The sequence below is a fragment of the Oxyura jamaicensis genome, chromosome 1 (genome assembly GCF_011077185.1).
Source record: "Oxyura jamaicensis isolate SHBP4307 breed ruddy duck chromosome 1, BPBGC_Ojam_1.0, whole genome shotgun sequence".
Lineage (NCBI taxonomy): Eukaryota > Metazoa > Chordata > Aves > Anseriformes > Anatidae > Oxyura > Oxyura jamaicensis.
The window spans coordinates 60,854,020-60,874,216 of NC_048893.1; the positions used below are offsets into that span (position 1 = coordinate 60,854,020).

Sequence of the window (20,197 nt, forward strand, 5' to 3'; positions counted from 1 at the left end):
CTTAGTTTTCATGCAGTGGCATACACATTTGACCAAAACAGCCTTACTGGCACATCATTTTTATCAAGACTGGATTCAGGGGAGACTCTGGCTCATCGTTGCTGTGCTTAAATCTGAGCATGCTTAAAGTTTCTCTGAACTGTATTCACAGACCCATTTTCAGTATTTAGGCTATCAGTATAGTGCCTGGGGTGAGAGTCTGATGTCTGAGAATGGTTCACATAATCCAGGCTGAAAAACAGAAACGATCTATGCTAGTCAAGAGGAAATACCAAGCAGAAAGGGGCATATTAAATTTTGTATCCCTTTCAAGCTTCAAGCTAGTGGAAGTTGTTTGTCTCTGTTCAGGTTCATAAACATGAATTCTCTCCTGACTTTTTGTATCTGAAGTAGGAGAAGGATCTCTTTTCAGTTAATTAGTTAGTGTACACAACTGGGATCCAAGAACCTGTATTCAAATACCATTCAAATACCTCTTCTTCCTGAGGCAACTTGATCTTTCATCTCCCCTATGCATCAGGTGTCTATAATGTTATTCTGTTAATGGAATGAATGCTGTTTCTAAATTAAAAAATGGATATCAGAGTACGTAGTAAGACCTGCATCTCCTGTGTGGGCCTATGATCATGGCAAAAGAGTCACCTTCATGTTCATTCTCTTTGCAAGAATGAATATTTTATTACTTCCTGCCCATGGAAATGGATTCAGCAATGGAGCTGAAAAGCTCCATCCCAGAAGATCCTGCAATTTAGGGCTTAGAGTTCTCTTCTATGGTATGTATTCTCATCTTCCCAGGCAGAGAAAGACTTTGAACCAAGATACATTATAAAGTGGGTGACTTCTTGAACAGTAAAGTCAAAGAGTAAAAGATGTGACCCATCTGCTTCCTGATTATGAAGAAAAAAAGCTGAAATTTGCAGCATGGGATTTGAGAAGGGGTATTTGCAGTCAGATACTTTTGTAAATATTAAGACAAGTTTCAATATTTTGTTTGAAATATGAAATAAAATCCAAGCTGTTACTTGTTTTCTAGATAGTTACAGTGATATAAGCATTTAAGAAACTTCACAAGGGAAGGTTAGGCACACAAGCAATTCAGGTATCTGCAAAGCTGCATGAGTAGAATTCAAATTTTTGTTATTTAAATGTTGGTCTAAATTATCAGTTCAGCATCTAAGTGCTATTGTGAATATGAACTCACACAGCTAGCTCAAGGTAACTAGGGAGCTCTGGGGCAGAATGACAACAGTAAGATGCATCAAGGTCCCTTCTAACTCACATCTCCAGAGTAGCACTAGCTACACAAGGTTGATCCTGGCCTCTTTACCTGTGAGGCTTGGTGAGATTCTGTCATCCAAACTGTTACTGCAAGAAAAGCATCAGCTGAGGGGACAGCTGAAGTCATCACAAATAATGATACTCAGATGCCCAGTAGTCTGGTTTTGAATTTTTTTTTTCCTCCCCTTCTGTGCTCCTAATTATGTGGGTACTACTTAGCCTCTTGAGTAAGGTTATTTCTCTTCTTGGTAGATAACATTGGTGCTGTTGAGCTGATGCCATGATGGATTGGGACCTTATATTTTGGGCAAAAGAATAGAAAGACCAGCACTTAGTTTCAAGACCCATCTCTACCATCAATTCATTCTGTGAGTGAGTCACTTCATGTGTACGTCTCAGTTTATCCATCTCTGTTGTGGGAAGGAGACCAATGTCTGTGTCATGCATAGATGTTGTCCCACTGTGCTGGCATACTAACAGGCAGATGTCTCATGGCTGGCTGGGCAGGGCAGGAGTCTGGCTGTAAAGCAAAGCTTCTGGTTCAGAAGAAGTTCCTGCCCACACACACTCATTTTTCAAATTGAGCCAAGAAAATTCTAACAAAAATAATAATAATATTAATAATATGTCTGATAGAAGATATGTGAGGAATTCTCTCAGTGACTGAGGTGTCAGGACAGATTGGAACCCCGCCTTGGGTTTGGCAGAAGTTCCTCAAAGCTACAGCTGAACTGATGTAATGCACTAGTATTTTTTTTTTTTTTAATTAAAAAATAAATTTTTAAAAAAGACTGTTTTTCTCGGAAGACTCAGCAGGCTGCTAATATTGGATTACCTGGTGACTTCTTTCTCTTTGTATTGTCTTTTTACTTTATAAATTATTCCATACAACACACTACTAAAGGTAGCGCATAGGGACACCTCACTTGAAGCATTGGTCACTGTAGATCATCCCCTGGGAAATATGGGGTTTCCACACTCCCAATCTGCTGTAGTTGTCCTTTCACCATCACAGTACCTGAGGGAAGGAAGGATATCTTTGGAGTACCACTACCATCTCTCTGTTTTCACTTTGCATGGGCCCCAAAATAATAGCTGACTTCTTCCCTATTTAGTCTTCACCCATGCCTTTCCTTCCTCCCCTATTTCCAGGTTTCTCAAAAAGACTGTGGTGGAGTAGCAGTGCATACAGACACTGAATGACAGCATCAGGATGGAGGAATTGAATGGAAAAACTGCTCCCTTGGAGTCTAGTCATATTGCTAAGTGTTACATGAATGTTCATTTTTACCCCAAGTAACCTGCCAGCGGCAATAGTTAGTCACCTCTTTCCTGTGCCTGAAAGGTCTCACAGATACTGGGAGCACTGGAGAAATCACAGCTGCAACACCTAAATGTTTAAAAACCAGCAACACATAAATATTCACCTTAACATGACTGTGACAATGCCCAGCATCACACTGCTTTAAAATCTGAATATCGACTAGCCTGAAGACCAGGTCTTTGCTTCCTGGCTTCAGCAGCATGGAACGCCCTCCCGGCAGTCACATCTTCAAGATGAATTCTTCACCATAAAACTCTTCTGCCTGATACTTCCTAAACAATTTAAGATCGTTTAATATTTATAAATAGTGAAGATTTCTACACTGTTTCAGCATTCATTATAGTTGCTGTGATTCAAGCCTCCAGCAAAGCCAGAAACTAAAATTGGGCTGAAACTGGGCAACCATCTAATAAAATACAGTCATTAGATCAATAGAAGCTACAGAGCTGAAGTGCCTTGAGTGCACGTGAAGATTTATCTCACAGCTTCATCTGGAGGGCTCTTTAATAGGGAGGATATGACTCTCTGTGTTCATGCATCCTTACGGGAGAGAAAAACTTTTACAGTTTTAAATAGGGAGAAAGGAACATTTACACTTTTTGAAGAGATTCCACAGGGAGAGCATTCTTTATTTTACATAGACATGTTATATTTACAGCTGCATTTCCTGTAAAACAAATAAACAAACAATACAGATGGTTGTGTATCATTCATAAAGTCTTAATATCAGATTTGCCCACTTGCCATACAGTTGTGGCACACACAGAGAGCTGCAGTCTAAAGTGGAATGCCTGAAGATTCCACTAAGTAGAGTCCTGACTGGCAGATGGGGAGAAACTCAATTTGAGTTCAAATAAGGACAAGGCTCCCAGAAATAAAAATAATAAAAATGATAATAATAATAATATCACAGATAATGTAACTTCAGAGCAACTTCTTCAGAGTCTCAAAAAGGAGAGACCTGTAATCATTTCATGCCCTCATGTCCATCTGACCTGTATGCCAGTCTTATCACACATCTCTCCTGTCTCTCCCTGTTGCTGCTTCTCTGTTGCTCCTGCAGTACTTTCTGGAAGCTGGAGGTGGAGTAGAAGATTAGGGAAGGAAATTCTTGGGATTCTTCTCCTTTCCCTTTCTAGGGTTGCTATATTAATTGGTGACAACAGATGAGCATATGAATTATCCTGTTGCTCAGAGACAGGAGGCAAACCATCCTGCAGGGCTCTTTCTGCAAAATACTGGGGGGTGGAGCCAGGCTGAACTCCTTCATCTTCTCTTATAGACAACATTTCCTTTAGATATAAACAATTAAATAATACAGCACCTCAGAACACCTTTTCCACTCCCCATCCTCTATCTAGCACCACCAAAAATGTGTTCCTTAGTTACCCCATTGGATTTTGAGTTTTCTCAGTTTTCTTTCATCTCTCAAGGCTGCAATGCACTTTCTAAGTGATGCAGTAATGCTTCTTCCTGGTCTACCTGGCTTTGAGACATCTTGTTCATAGCCTCTGCTGATATTAAGAACTTCATGCCATGGTAGCTTGACTGATGCACTTAAGTTAATGAAGCAGTCTACTCCCACTTTGTTAACTTGCTTGAGGGTTTTCACTGAGGTGGTTTACTAATTTAAAGTGTACTTCCTCAAGCCCTCCATCCTGATGGAAGTCTTTTCAGCAGGAAATGTATCACTTTATTATTTATTTATTTTTCTCAGCAGCTGGCAGGTCATTACCCTGTTACTACTGTGCAGTTTGCACCTTCTTGATGCAAACACATCCTCTCAGAATTGGCCATGCTGATGACTTGATTCAGCTTCTCCAGAGTGCACCTGTTCTCACTCCTAGCTTTAACATTGTATTCCGATCCATCCCTGACATGTTTCAGTAAGAAGAGTATATAATGAGAGAGATAGTTAGCCACCCTTTGTTTTAATTATACCTTTTGCCATCTCCTTGACATGCAAAGAGCTGTCTTTCATTAATGTGCTGTTCATGTGGGAGTAACCTGAGGCAGTCTGATCATAGGAAAATCCGTACGTGTGGGAAAAGAAGTGAAGTCGCTTTAGGCAAGACAACCTTATATGACCCTCCTCTTTCCTTTGCAGCTGGTGTTACTTGAAGCTGGTACAGAGAAGAATAAGGGGACTGAGGCAAAGGCCAGAGTTTGGCATGAGCAAGGCAGGAGCTGAGCAGGCATTCTCCTGCCTTCCTGCCAGTGTCCATTAATCCTGAGCCACAGTGCCCTCTTCATTCCAGCTCTTCCCCTTAATTCTGCTATTTATACCTTTTAAGTTGGACTCTGCTCTCATATATGCCAATTTTACACCAGTATAAATAAAGTCAGTGGATTTTTTCTGGCTTACATTCACCTATAAAAGAGAATTAGACACATTACTTTGAGGCACTGAATGGGGTATATCCTGTCCCTGGATTCTGCTAAGTACTCTTTATATCCCAATTTTTCAGCAGTCTATTCTGACAAACAGCAACCTGCTGTTATTCCAGTGTTGCATTCCCACCAAGTACTGCCATGTGCTCCCCAGCCCTGTCCTGAATTTCCTGTTGGAGCTGCTCCACAGATAGTACATACCCACAGCTCCCTCCATGCTGAATCCTTTTAGGATGATGCTTCCAGTGTCATCTTCCCTGGGCCAGCATTAGGGAGGAAACATCTGTCAGTAGCCTTTATGTTCAGCATCACCTCTCCACATTCATCTTTGGTATTATAGATTGTCCCCATAGCACCGTTGAAGAAAGACAGTTAAGTATTTGGACCTTCCTATGCTCTGCACTGGCCAAACAGAGGAAAAGGCCAAGACTTGTCTCACAGAACTGAAGTCTAAGTGCAGCATTATATGTTCCTAATAAAGGAGTGATTATATGAATCACAGTAGCAAAATGTTCTTGCAGAGCATATGCTCCACTCCCTGACTTAAGCATCCAAGTACAGCTGTACATCATTCCAGAGGAGCTTTTTGACTTAGATGCTGGTTAATGTACAGTCCCCTGTTACGGAGGAGTAGCAACAGATCTAGCACTCAAGGGTGTCCTTTAATGAGGTCGCTTGTGGCTGTTTATTGGACAAAAATAAATTCCAACTGGCCCATATAACAAATGAAACTGAACTGCAAAAATGTAATGATATTTATTCACACAGCTGCCAGCAAACTCACATGCACCATGAGTCATTCCAGATGTGGATAAAAACAAAGTCTGTCTGTGAAAGTAAGTTTCCTGATCCCGAGGAGACTTGGTTTGGGAGAGGAGCTGTACACTGACTTCAGCTGCACTCGGAAGATCAGACAGGTTCTCCTTCAAAGGGGGAGGGGGAGAGGAAAGGCCATTTATTTATTCCTGAAAAGAAGGGAGGTAGAAAATAAAGAAGCTAATACATAGATAGACATACTTATTTTAAAGAAAAGGATGCTTTGGAAGACTTTGTTGCTGCTGTTATTCTATTACAGTGCTCATGCCACTGTGACATACAAATGGAGCAGAGGTAAGATTTAAGCATGAAAAAACATTTAAGAGAAAACTTTGAGTTTGTAGTTTTTGTCTGTAATAATCTTCCATTTTATATATGTGTAATTTGACCCTCCCAGGTCTGGAATTTCTTTTCTTCTTTAAATGGCTCAGTTAATTATCTACATAGACAAATAGAAAAATACACATGCATAAGTGCATAAAGGTAAAATTATTAATATAATATGTTATAATAAAAAATACAAGATATATCCCAAGAAACATTTTTTTTTTTCCTTACTTTCTCCTTTCTCTTTCTCCTTTTTCTCTTGAATTAACAGAAAATACAGGTCATGAAACCTTAAAGCAAAAACCTTTGCAGCCACAGGTGGCATGATTTTCTGCTCTACCAGGCAGATATCTGGTAACAGGAAATACAATAATGCACATATTGTGCAGGATGCCTAGAAGTGCCTGTGACACTGTGCTGATAGACTAGCACACACAACATATAAAAAGATAGCTAGGGTGTTATCAGGCTTCGATGACCAATTTAATACATAGTCTTGATATATTTGTATTCAAGTGTGTGACAGTAACTTATGAAACAGTTTGGGACTATTAGATTGCATATGAGATGCTTGCTTAAGAGCTAGCAAGGATAGTCATTCCCTCCCAAAAAGGATTTTTTGCTTCTGATACTGATATTTACAGATTTTTAAAGGAACTGGAGTCTGTTAAATCAAGCACTCAGGTGCCCTCTCATACCCTTCAGCCCCAATCTTCCATCTCTTTCTCATTATAATTCCTTTCTAATCTGCTCTTTGGATTTGGTTTGAATTTTTTATGGGAGGCAAAGTCTGAATGAAGTAATGAAGAGAGATGTAATTCTGCTAAGTCTGTATTGATATTTAATTGTTTCTTACAGTCAGTGGGGGCTTGCTGACAGGGCAGTGACCTGAGACTCACAGTGTCAGGTTCTTTCCTTGTCTTTTACATCAGCCTTTTGAATGATACTGGATGAGTGATTGTGCCTTCACAAACTTTTTTCTTGTGACTGTACAATAGAGGTAATGGCACCAATTACATTCATGATAATCTTAATTTTCTAGATAAGTGTTTGTCTTTCCAATGATGACACATAAAAAGGTCATGAAATTAGAAGTAGATTTGCATATCTCAAACATATATATATACATATATATATATGTATACATATATATATGTGTGTATATATATATATCCTACCTTTTGGGAGAATGAGGACACCTTATTTATGAAGGGGGAAAAAAAAGGTGGGGGTGGATAGTCACTACATGATTTAAAGATGTTCATTGTTTGCTAACCCACTTACTTAAATTAAAAAACAACAAGACAACTTTAAAATAAACCTATGCAATTTTTAAAATCCAGTTTTAATCACCATGAACATTTAAAGGAAAACATCAGAACTCTGTCCTTCCTTTTGTGAAAGCAGATTATTTTCAAGCTGGAATCTCTACAGCTTGTTTTTTGAGACTTCAGAGGGAAAAGGAGATTTATTCACTCTAGTGATTAGGAGTTTAGTGCTCACAAATATTATATAGAGGGGGAGGGGGAGGGGGGGGTAGGGGAGGGAGGAGGGCAAAGCACCATCCTAAATTATGAATTGCTCAGAAACCTCAGAGGAAATGTGACTGAGTACCGAGGCATGACACACCCTTTTGCACACTCATTACTCTTCCCTCCCTCCACAAATGACAACTGACTTTTGTCTGGATTAAATCTCAGTTATTTAAGTCTTGTCCAACATCCTATCTGTGTTTTGCAATAGAAAAGCAAAGACAGATCAGCATCTGCTGTGATGGAAAAGAAATACAATTCTGCATATCAGCTCCATATTGACTAGTAGTCCAGTCTGTTTACAAAACAGTTGGACAAGTAGTCCTGCTTTTATTACCAGCAGTTTTTGTTTGTTTGTTTGTATGTTTGTTTGTTTTCCCAATATAAATGATCAGTGAAAATTGGATAAAGCAAAGTCTAGCTTTTAATTATTATTATTATTATTTTTCTTTGGGGGTATCGGGGCACTTTGGATGCCTAAGCCCTGTAACTGAGTATTTAGTCTTTGCTCAAGAACAAAGTCATGTGAGGAAAGGCAAATGTGCTTGTGCTTCGTGGTGAGTGGGAACACCAATCTGCCACCTCCCTATGCTTTTAAGAACATCAACAAAAGGGGAAAAAAAAAAAAAAAGGCATAAACAAGGCATAGGGGTTTTTGTTTGTTTAGCGTGTTTTTGTTTGTTTGCTTTTTATTGTTGTTGTTGTTGTTTTTCTTTTTTACTCCCTCATTTATTTGCATTAAAAATGACACACAATCCTCAGCCTGCTGAGATCCAGCTGTGGGCTGTATAGAAGTTACATACAGGCATACTTTAGTCACTAGGACAGACATGTTTAGAGTATTGAAGTAAGGATACTAAGTGAGCACAAAATGATTTGTTTCATCAATACAGATTTCCTCGAGGTTTCTGTAGCCTTATCCATATAATATTAGGCTCTTTAATTTCATAAAGTGCATGTTTAGGGAAAAATTATGTTTGTAACTAATTGTTATGTAACTAATGAGTTACTTTCCCTATGGAATGGAAGAGGTGAGGTGATATTAATTTCTGAAAGGCCCATATAACAATTGCAGTCCTTAAAAGATGTGTTTGTTATAGAGACCAAGCAACAAACCCTCCCCTTTGACAATAAATAAATAAAAACTGACTTACAAAAAAAAAAAAAAAAAAAAGGACATACTGTTTGACAGCCAGTTGCTTTCTTCACAAATGCTCTGATGAGCATCGATAGGTTGAAGAGAAGAAGTGAGCTTCAGATCTGCATTATAAGAATTGCTTATTCCCTATGGGGAAAGCCCTAAGGCAAGTCTTGTTATACATTTAATCTCAGCTGGCAACCTTTGCTTTAAGGGCATCCTAATTCAAATAAACAGCACACAAACAGTAGAATGCCTGTTATGTGGTTGCTTGGGGAGTGAAGACAATGTGATTCCTTGTGGTTGTGGCTTCTTGGACAGATGAAAGACTTGCAATGGTAAGTGGGGGCTGGAGAAGGAGATACTGTAAGACAGAAAATTAAAAGACACAAAAAAGAAAACCTTAGTGAGGAAATTATATATTACCTATATTAATAGGTAATATATAATTTGAGGTTCATGCTTTTGGGAAAGGCTATGCTGTGCCTTCCAGACCTTCAGCATTATTAGTCACATCCAGATTTGTCTGGTCCACTTTATTTTGTACCTCTAGTGCTCAGTGAAAGTCAAAAGGTTGTTCCATAACTCCAGGTGAATACTTTGTTCTCCTTAGAGGCGTTCTGAAGAAACAATTACATGGAAGAACAGAAGACACATCCTCCTTTATTTCCCAACAGTGCAAACCTTTAGTATTTTCTCTAATGCTGTGGCAACTGAGTTTGTGAGTTTGATGGAGCAGCTGCTACATGAAAAACTCTTGCAGACTGCTTCTGCTGCTGGGCTTAGCTACAGCAGGCTGGTAGCTCTCCAGTGCCAAGAGACGGGGGACTATGCAGAAGAGAAAGAGAGACTGGCTGCTACTAGAAACCCAGCCAGTCATTTTGTAAGGAAGAGAGTTTAGCATTTTCTGTCCTATGTGATCATTTGCTGCATACCAGGTTGCTGGTGAATTTACCACATGGAAAAAGGATGAAAGGCTTGGAATTAGGGTATACACAGCATCTCCACACCTTTTGGCCTTATTTTCCTCTCTTCCACCTCATCTCATTGCACTGTTATTGCCAGGTACTCCCTTCTCAGGCAACATCTGGGATTCCACCACTGACAGTACTGCTTGTTCAACATTTTTGGCTTGGATGGTGAATGGGAATGTGGCCTGAACACAATGCAATTATGACACAAATGTTCAAACACACATATTCACCTAGCAGACCTCAAGGATACCAAGTCATGGTTTTGGCTTCTTTAGGACATGTTGAGGTTTCCAAAGGTCTGGCCCAAGAGCAAAGGCAAATTGCACTAGCTTGACTGGGTACAAGAACTTTTTAAAGTGCAACATCTATTCAACTTCATTGATTTTCATAAAGTTACTGTTATCCAATTTATAAAATATGTGTTGCACATAAAACATATTCATAAAACATGTATTGCACATAAAACCCATGCCTGACTGTGTAAAATATGTTCCTTCTTATGGAGAAAAACATATTTACCTTTTCTCTGGCTCCTACATGGTCACTTGGAAAATTGCCTTAGCTGCCCTGACTTCCCTGCTTGTAGGACCCATTCCACTGACCTTGATCTGTGTGACCAACCTGCTGTGGATTTTCTTCCCACCTACCTTAAGTCTATTTCAGCAGCCTGTACCAATTCCTGTGAACAGACATTTATGGGCTGGAGTGTCCTGGTTTGGGGGTTCATTTGCCTGATGCAAATCACTACTGCACTAATTATCATAGCTATACCTGTAAAGAGAAGTAGGCACTGTGTGAAAGGGATTGAAATTCAGAAGAATTATTAACTTTGAAGATGGATAACCCGAAGAAGACACCCTTTATAACTATGATTTTATTTCCTAAGTTCCCTTGCATAGACTTGTAGAACAGATGAGTGTAAATGTATGTCATAAGCCTAAATAATAGATCTTTGGGAAAAAAAAAAAAAAAAAAAAAAAAAAACACTGTAATAAGTAGAAAGGAAGCATTTAAAGAATGTTTCCTGCTCTTTAAGAAATCACAAGTAGACAAAGACAAAAAAATGTTTTGAAGCAGGAAAAGAATGAGAATTAATGAATGAAAGAGGCAACTAGGACATCTGCATGGCACAGTGGTGTGCAGAGGAGAGATCACAGACCCAGGGTGGAGGCAGCACAACACAAGGCAATGAAGGGTCCCTATCTGGAGTCCAAGCAGGGTGACAGCCACATCTTAGCATGTCCCCAAGGGAATGAGCTGTGCCTTTCAGAAAGGGTCACCTCTTTGGACCTGGTGCCACAATGATATGGCCATACTGCATCTAGCTTTTACATGTCTGTCCAACGCTTTGCTGTGCAGCACAGATGTGGCCCTCCTGTTCCACTTAGGAGATCCCTTGGACATCAGCCACAGTGGGAGTGTGAAACTATAAAATAAGGAACTATTTCAGGAAACAGTAGGGAGTAGACTGAAGAAGGGGCTGAAAAGGGATTAATTCTTTGTACCTGTAAAAGCTGTTCAGTGTTGCAAAATATAGCTAGACTACAATAGCCCCTGAATTCATTTAACCTGAGTAGGATAAATATCCAATAGGATAGGGCAGCAACTGTAATCAAAATCATTTCTAGCATGTCCTGATTCCCCAAATGCTCCTTTAGAGGCAGACTTAATTAGTTTAAGCTGTATGGAGTATGATCCATGAATCAGGATTCACTGTGGATACCTGACGCTGAAAGACGTACAAAGGATGCTTAAAAAAATCAAAGTTTATAATCTCTTCTAGGGCAATGGTGCTAAACTGTGATGAGATCAGCGGAAGGATAGATTATAGTTTTTGCATTTTAGTAAGACCACAGATGGATTTTGTACTCTATAAAACCACTCATGCTGTTAACAGGGAAGGATCTAAGTGATTCTGAGACTCCTAACACCACAGGAAGCAGCCAAACTTACAGCCCATATTGTCATAAATTGGTTGACAGAATCAAAAGTTAAAAAGGAAAAGAGTTCAATAATTTTAATGAAATCTGGATAAAAACATTAGAACATTGGAAAGAGTTATGAAGTAAAGCAGTTTTCTCTTCAGTGTTTGCTACAATAAGTGAGAAGTAGAAGATGAAAGTGACCCAGTAGAATCTTCTCAGTGTTCCCAGGTCCATCCCAATACTGAGGACTTGTGAGCCAGTAAAACACATGCTGTTACTTTTATTTTTTAAAATTTTTTTTAGGATTTCTGCATGCCCCACATGTATTCACATAGGTCCCAGGTGTAGAACAGCCATGGGATCTGGATCAGTATAAACACTCCTTATCACCCGGCAAAGGACAGCTCAGAGGCACCTCTTGCCATCCAAATCCCTCCTTACACTTTCAGACTAAAATAGCTCTCTTCATCTTACTTTTACCAACCCATTCACTGCTCTGAATGCATGCTATTAAGCCATTGCTCTCCTCCACAGGCGAAGCAGCTCTGTTATGAATGAAATAATTCATCTACACTTGCAAAGACTGCAAAGCACTCTGTGAGTCCTATCCTGATTACCTTTTACTCCAGTGCTCCGGCCAGAGACCCCACTAATACCTGGCATCATGCAAACAAACATAGGGAAAAAAAAAAATCCCTTCTCCAAAGATCTTTCAGTGTAATTAAGGAGAGTAAGTGTTAACACTTAAGTTAAGTGAGGCACGGAGTAATTTAATCATTTGCTCTGGGTTTCTTCAGGATGACTGCATGTGTGTAGTCCTGTATATTTGTTAGTGATTTTTTTTTTTTTTTTTTCATGTTTCTGAAGCATAAAGTGTTTTTCTTGTTTCCTTGGGTAAATCATGCCAGATTCAGCAGGAAGGTAATGACATCTCAGGCGGAGTGAAATCCTGTCAGAAGCACTGAACAGTACAGTGTCATTGAAGAGAAAGTCAGCAGGTCATAATGAACATCATCAGGCTGCAGAGGCTCTGATTACTCAGACTGTGACAGGCAAGATGCAAAATCATTGAGGTAAAACATGAACAGTGGAGTAATTAACTCTGCATACAAAACCAGTGCTCAGGTTCAAGACAGGACAGGACCTGTACGCTGGGCTGCAGTCCTGGAGACTAAAACTGGGCTCTGTAACACCACACACCCTCCCTCTGCACCCCACTGAAGGTAGTATCTAAGATGCAGAGAACCTAGCAGAATGCATGAGCCCTGATTTTTTAGCAAAACAGGGAACCATCTGATGAGTATCTTGGTCTCATGTGGGGAAAGCCATCTGTTCCTTGCTTTAATCTTAAAAGCACCAAAATGTGCAAACCAGCAACACTAAGGTCAGCGAGAGTTTTGCCACTGTCCTGAGGGAGGCCACAACCTCAGTTTTTTTCAGTAACTTGGTTTCCTGTAGTGAACCCGAGTGTTAAAATCTTCCACCTTGAGTACTGTGTTCAGTTTGGGGCCCCTCGCTACAAGAAGGACATGGAGGTGCTCGAGCAAGTCCAGAAAAGGGCAACGAAGCTGGTGAGGGGTATGGAGAACAAGTCTTATGAGGAGTGGCTGAGGGAGCTGGGCTTGTTCAGCCTGGAGAAGAAGAAACTCAGGGGAGACCTTATCGCTCGCTACAGGTACCTTAAAGGAGTCTGTAGCGAGGTGGGGTTTGGTCTATTCTCCCATGTGCCCGGTGACAAGATGAGGGGGAATGGGCTAAAGTTGCACTAGGGAAGGTTTAGGTTGGATATTAGGAAGAACTTCTTTACTGAACGGGTTGTTAGTCACTGGAATAGGCTGCCCAGGGAAGTGGTTGAGTCCCCATCCCTGCAGGTCTTTAAAAGACGTTTAGATGTAGAGCTTAGGGATATGGTTTAGTGAAGGACTTGTTAGTGTTAGTTCAGAGGTTGGACTAGATGATCTTGGAGGTCTCTTCCAATCTAGACTATTCTGTGATTCTGTGATATATATCAAGGTATCACAAAAAAAAAAAAAAAAAAAAAAAAAAAATTAAAAAAATCAAACAGGATGAACTAAACACTTGTGGGAAGACACACAGACACAAATGTGGTATACCCACCACAGCATATGCAGTCATTGGGAGACATTATACCAGCTTGAGTCTGCATCCCAAGTCATGGGGCTCCCTTGCCCATTCAATGTTTTATCCTTCACCAGTAGCTCTCTTTATCTCCCTCACCCTGAAGTGCTGCAGACTGCAACCATAAGCTGGCTTTTTTTTTTTGCCTTGCTGCTGCTGCTCTTGTGACAAGCAAAGTTCTGTACAGGGCTTGAGGCTAAGAAGAATGCAAGGAGGAAGAGAGCAGAGATAAATAAGCTCCACTATTCCCAGTTTCCACTAACATTCCTTTCCTCTGGTGAAAGCGTATGTGGGGCTTTTCCTGGCTCAGCATCCTGGCTCGGTTTGGCAGCTCCCCAGTTCCCCTGAGATCAGCATGCATACCGCTCATCCTCTGGAAATTCCTCCCTGGCCACAGGGAAATGGGTCACCAGCCAGGAGCTGGACTCCAAACTCCATGAGTCTCTCTCTGCTCAGAAGGAGCCAGGTGGGTATCTTAAAAAGAGTTGCTGAGAAAGATAAAAATAAGCTCTTCAAAGTTCGGAGGTTGTTTGGGAGGAAATGGGGTGGCAGAAGGGTAATGCTGTCCTGCAAGCACTTGATGGAGACCCATATGCACAAGGTGTTCTGTGTGACCCCCCACACACACACTCTTCCCTGGAATGGCTGTGGGGAAGCAGAACATCTAGGTTAGATTTTGCGTAGTTGTGAAGAGAGTAAACTACCTGGACTAGTTGTGGATATCTGCTGAGATCCAAAACATCAGGATTTCATCATCTCCATCTATTTGTCAGGTGGTGGCATACCCCAAGCGGAGATGATGCTTCAGATTTCTTGTCTGTTTTGGAAAAAGTATAGACTTCCTTAACTGACTGGAATTTTTGAGTCACTGAGAAGGAAACAAGAGAGACAAAAAGAAAAGGCAGAAATGCTAAGAAAGAAAGAAGAGAGAAAAAACTGAAGGCAAAGGTAGCAAATGGGAGGAATATGCATGAATGAGAGGAAAAGAGAGGAAAAGAGGACAGAGAGAGAAAATGTGATGAATGTGGATGGGAAAGAATAAAGCACACATTTGCTTAAGAATAGGGTAGCATTCACCCCCTTGTCACTGTGGTATGCATCCTCATTTGAACCTACTCTTCAGAAGATGTCCATCTGTCACAGCTGGTCTTCATTTTATCTGTCTGCTTCTCAGACTCATGGGATGGCTGCATATATCTGCCTTTTCTTACATAAGCAGGACTCACATTTTCATGTGGTCCTCTCTGACCTGCCAATGCACCAGGATGTTGAGATTCAGTAGTCTGGGCAATTCACCACTGGTCACAGTGTAAAAGGTAATGTTACTGCTAGTGAATCAGAAAGGTCTCCTTTTGTTTGCCTCTCTCTGAGCTTTTTAAACTATGTAGGTATGAAAGGAACTCTCCCCACTTCCCAAGAAACAGCCTGTTTTTTCCATGAAAGTTGCAAGAAGGTTGCTCTTTTACAAGGTTATAAGGCTACAGCATTCCCCACTAATACCGGTCATCTTCTCCCATTAACATCAGCCATAGCAGCAGAGACACAGTGGCACATGTCCCTGTTCTCCCCCCCACCCCCATCAGTCCCTGGAGAAATGTCAAGTTCTGCAAGCCCTCATTTTCCTCCCTGGTCTATGCTCACAGCCGTGACATTATGTTTTTGTTTGTGCCTGGCTCTAAAGAGGCACAAAGTAATTTCTTTATTGAATTTATTTATTAAATGCAGACATATTCTATGTCTGAGAGAACTGTTTGTGACTTAAACCCCCTCCTAAAATAAAAGGCATTTAACGCTTGCTTCATTTTCATTTACTGCTATTGTTCATGACTTGGCACTGAACAAACTCCATTTCCAGTTAAATGCTACTTGTAGACATCCTAATATAGTACAGCATGTTTTAAGTGAAATCATTCATTTGTCATAGTCACAGCAACTTCTGGTTTCTGGACTGCCATGCGAATTTGGCAGAAAGGTTTGGAAGGTTAACAATAAAAACGTATATACAGCTTGTTTTATTGCTTTCTTTCACTGTGTTTTTTACTAAACAGAGCTCAAAGGGGCAGACTTAGCTCAGCTTGTACTTAGCAAGCCCAAAGATCAGCTGGGTCCTCACAAAAATACCTAACAAGTTGGGTATCATTGCCTAACCCTCCTGCCTTTCTGCACCAAGTCCCTGTCTCTCACCATGCCCTGTCTCTTCCTCAGATCAAACCTAGATGCACAAAGACAGCAGCTGCTTGGTTGAGGCCTGAGCCATGCTGAATATAGTGGATGGAGGGAATCCTCCAGGAATGCTAGGAGCTGAGAGGAAGATTCAGATATTTATCAATGGGGCTGAGAAAGACAAGGTAGTCACAAGCCACCCATCACACAGACTGAGGTGTTGTCTTTTCAGGGTGTTGTATTTCTCACTTTCACAGGGAAGAAATGTTGTGGGCTCCAGATTATGAAGAAGTATTTCAAGAGTCTGCCCATCATATAGGGACACCATGAGAAATTGTGTTTCCCTAGAAAGACACTTTTTTTTTTTTTTTTTTTTTTTTTGGCCAGAAATAGTATTTAGGGAGCAGGCTGTTGGATGTTTGCTGGGAAGTTCTGGATGCCCTTCAAACCCTGAATGACTAACTGCATGTACCACAGACCATCCATCCAGCACAGATCCTCTTATGTCAGCCGAAATCTCTGTGGATGTTGCTCACAGCCAGCACTGTCCAGCTGAGGTGAGATCTAAAGTAGAATGAGATGTTCATATATTTCCTCCAAAGGAACGTATGGGGACTTCAGAAAAACAGCACCATTGATGCAGAGCTCTATTTTTACTTGTACACATTTGCCAGTGACATAACCATAACCAACATAACCAACCCATCGTGTGTGTTAAATACTTCATACTCATTCCTGCTTTCTACTTACTTGATCAAAGAGATGTGTTCATCATGTCCAGTTGGCTTGTTCACTCCTGATTGATTTCATGCTGCCAAACAAGACAACTGTCAAAGAAAAAAATGGGTCTCCCCTGACACCTCTGCATCTAAATGCTGATGAACCCGAGGCTGGACTTTAGCACCCCCTGACTGCCTGCCTGCTGAAGTGGAAAAGAGTGCTGGTCCTTCAACTGGGAGCAGCTACTTGGATCTGTTTCATTTTACTTAACTGTTTTCAAACTACAGTGCATTTCTTTGCAGGTGTTTTTGTTGACAAAATAAAGCAAGCATTATTTAGATGAAGTTATAAATCACTTTCTGAGTGTCCCTTTCACAGCAGACTGGAGTGCTGTCTGTAACCCAATGAAGCTGCTAATCCAGTGTGCCCTAGGAGCTCAGCCAGCTAGTTTGCATTCTGCTTCATCTTTAATGTCTGTGCAGTGCTTAAAGGTCAAAATGGAATTTAAAGAGTACTGTGGCTCCCATTTAGAAACAAAAATATGGGGACAAGTTGTCCCTACCTCATTTTGTAGCCATGCAAAATGTCAGTCTACCACTATAAATAATTAGTTTGTTGTATGTGTTGTGTGTGCTCCAGTACCTCAGACAGTGATTGCCTCTTATCTATACGGTAGACCAATAATAATATTCCCATAATATGACAAAAGCAAGTCAGATGAGGATGGCATAAGATGAATATCAATCACATGCTCAGATCTAGATGATCTCTATAAGCTTTCCTGGTGATCATCATTACTACCAAGCTGAGGAAGAAAAGTCATGCAGAATTATCACACAATGAAGTCTGGTTTTCGTGAAGAACATTTCTCTAGACACAGTGAAGAACATTTCTCTAGACACAGACCACAGATGAAGGGCCTAAAGATTTTTCATTAGCAGCTTATAATGACAAGCAAATGAGTGTATACATGCTGGCAGAAACTTTTCTAAGCAAGCATATTTCATTATGAAAGCTTCAAATTGTTCAACTTACTGAGAAGAAAGACCAAATCCAGGAAAAGGCAGGTTGATATTTACTATGTATCACAGCAATTTACCTAGATTGCTCTTCCACAGTCATAAAAATATCTTTTCTTCCAGTTTTCTTACACAGAGGAGTTAAAATGAAGAATAAATCCCCAGCTGGTTTCAGTCAGCAACATGCTAGATGTTTTCACTGGAAATAAGTCTTCTTCTCTTACTCCAATTTAATTCTTCCTAAGTATAGAACATGAGATCATTAGCATTTTTTCCTTAAACATTTACTTAGACTATTTTCCTGGAAGCAAAAATCCATTTTACAAGTTCAGCTTAAAAAAAGAGACTGTATGGAAAGGAAGAAAAGCTCTAATACCCAAGAAAAACTGGCAGGGTGCTGTTGCCTGGGAGCCATTGGGTGATGACATCTGTAGGCAACAGGGAAAGGAGCAGCAAAATATGCTGAGATTTGAACTTTCATTAATTTCAGCAGCAGCTGTCAGCATTTGGTTCCTTTCAGTTCCTGTCCTCAGAAAACAATGTATTTGAGTAATTTTGTTGACTGTAAGATTTCTGGAAGACCGAATCTAACCTTTTTCTCTTCCCCTTGATTCCGAACACACCTTTCACAGAACAGGGCTGTCTATGACCTGGCAGCCCACAGAGCAGCGTCACAGGGCTGGTGGTGCTAGCTCAGGTCATCTGAGGACCTCGTCCACAGTGTCCTGCCTTTAGCAGTTTGCAGTACTCAAGGTTCTGGCAGGACTTTCTGTATATAATAATGAATCGATTTGTACCTCAGCCTCAGCTTTATATCAGCAGACTGTGAAACCTGAAAGGTCTAGAAATATTCAGATTTTAGGAGATTGTGAAATAATAAAAAACAGTAGACAAAGGACAGCTTTGTAAAATGGAAATCCCATATATGTGTTTGTGAAGTGAGGGAGGCAGCTATAAAAATATTATTTTTGTTTTGCATTCATCCTTCAGATTACTATGTTTCTGAAAATATCACAAAGATTGTTGAAATTCTGTTGGCCCACCACTACATCTGCACACAATGAAATCCAACAAATGTATTCTGCTGATGAATTTTTTCATCAAATATTCATCTATTGATATGAGTTCTGTTAATTATTTTAGTATTATTTTCACAGGAAATGCAGAAACTAGCACTATAAGGTCCAGACAAAGACAGAGGTTTGTACCTGTCAGAACAGATGCCTTCTCATGGCAACTCTCCCTCACCCCTCCAGAAGAGACATGTGGTCCCCTCTGCCTCTTCAGCAGGGATAGAGCACAGTTTTCACACTCTGTGTTCTGCTCAGGTGGCAAAACAACTGAACGAGTCCAGTTCAGAAACAACATGAATCCATCTTCAACTCTATTACATTCTCAGATGTCTTTTCTTTATCTTCACTACTAGAAAATACTCAATGCTTTGAAAAGGCATTATTTCCAGAAATAATTTATTTATTGACAAAAACAGCATGATATCCCCCTGGTTTTTGTTTATTGGGCAATGCTGATTTATACATTTTCTCTATCCAGCACATATTCATGTCATTAAGAAAAACAGGAGCAGGTGCACTGACATTTGGAGCTCAATGAGCAGCTGTAAAAACAGCTGGGTCTTTCTTGGTTTTGAAGAAAAAGTTAAATCCTGGAGCAGAGGAAGCAGAGAAGTGGGATTTATGTATTCGCTTCTTACTGGTTTACTTGAGCTTGAATGGGAATTGAAGGAAAGGGGAAGAAAATTCTGATTCTTTCTGTTCTGAGGGAGAAGATATGATGAACAACGTAATGTTTATTTGTCCTCGGTTTTGAGCTGTGACATTGATACTTAGTGAGTCTGAGGAGTAGCTTGTCATTTCATACGTGTTCTGCTATATGTGGGTGAGAAGTTCATGCGCAATTAAAATAATAGATAGTTTGTTATCAGTTTAATAACTGTTCCTAGATCCACAGTTAACTTCTGGAATTTATTTGCTGGTTGAAGGTATTCACAAATGGCTTAAGTGAATTATTGTAAGGTCCCTATCATTTCTTCTGTTTTCCTTTCCGTCAGCTAACAGTTCCATGATCTCAGTGGGACAGCTCCAACACAGTAATTCACCACAGGACAACATAATCAGCTCCAGCAATAATCCCTCATTATTTTTCTTAATCTGCAGATCATATGGTCATTTATTTAAAGTCAGTAGGCCCATGTACTTTTAAATTTGGACACTTGCACAGAATTTTGTACAGTGGCCCTTTCAACAGATCCAGTGCATTGTGTTTCATTAATGCAGAGAAGGCAGACAGATTGAACTGGGAAACATCGGGGGACAGAAATCTCCTAATTCTCTTGCTAGCATGTGGTAGGGGACAGCCATTCTCTCAGTTAAAAAGGCAGGCTAATCTTCAAAAGAGCTTGTAAATGTATATTGTATTGATTGTCTAGTTAAT

General features: G+C 40.2%; 1 protein-coding gene and 1 long non-coding RNA gene across 3 annotated transcripts in view; one reads left to right on the forward strand and one right to left on the reverse strand.

Annotated features, from left to right (window-relative positions):
• On the reverse strand, positions 1-18,358 carry LOC118156361. Of its 2 annotated transcripts, none has more exons than XR_004746232.1 (3): positions 18,123-18,358; positions 17,827-17,986; positions 1-2,870 (listed from the first exon to the last, which is right to left on the reverse strand). It is a non-coding gene; the product is annotated as an uncharacterized LOC118156361 (long non-coding RNA). The 2 variants fall into 2 exon arrangements; XR_004746234.1 differs by lacking the exon at positions 18,123-18,358 and having other exon boundaries at positions 1-887; positions 1,328-2,870; positions 17,827-18,111.
• The window catches only part of FAM180A (family with sequence similarity 180 member A), a 26,466-nt gene continuing 12,057 nt past the window's right edge, over positions 5,789-20,197 (forward strand). Inside the window, exon 1 of the mRNA XM_035310367.1 lies at positions 5,789-6,103. Within this exon, the coding sequence (XP_035166258.1) occupies positions 6,028-6,103 (76 nt within the window). The 5' untranslated portion in view covers positions 5,789-6,027. The remainder of the gene's footprint in view (positions 6,104-20,197) is intronic.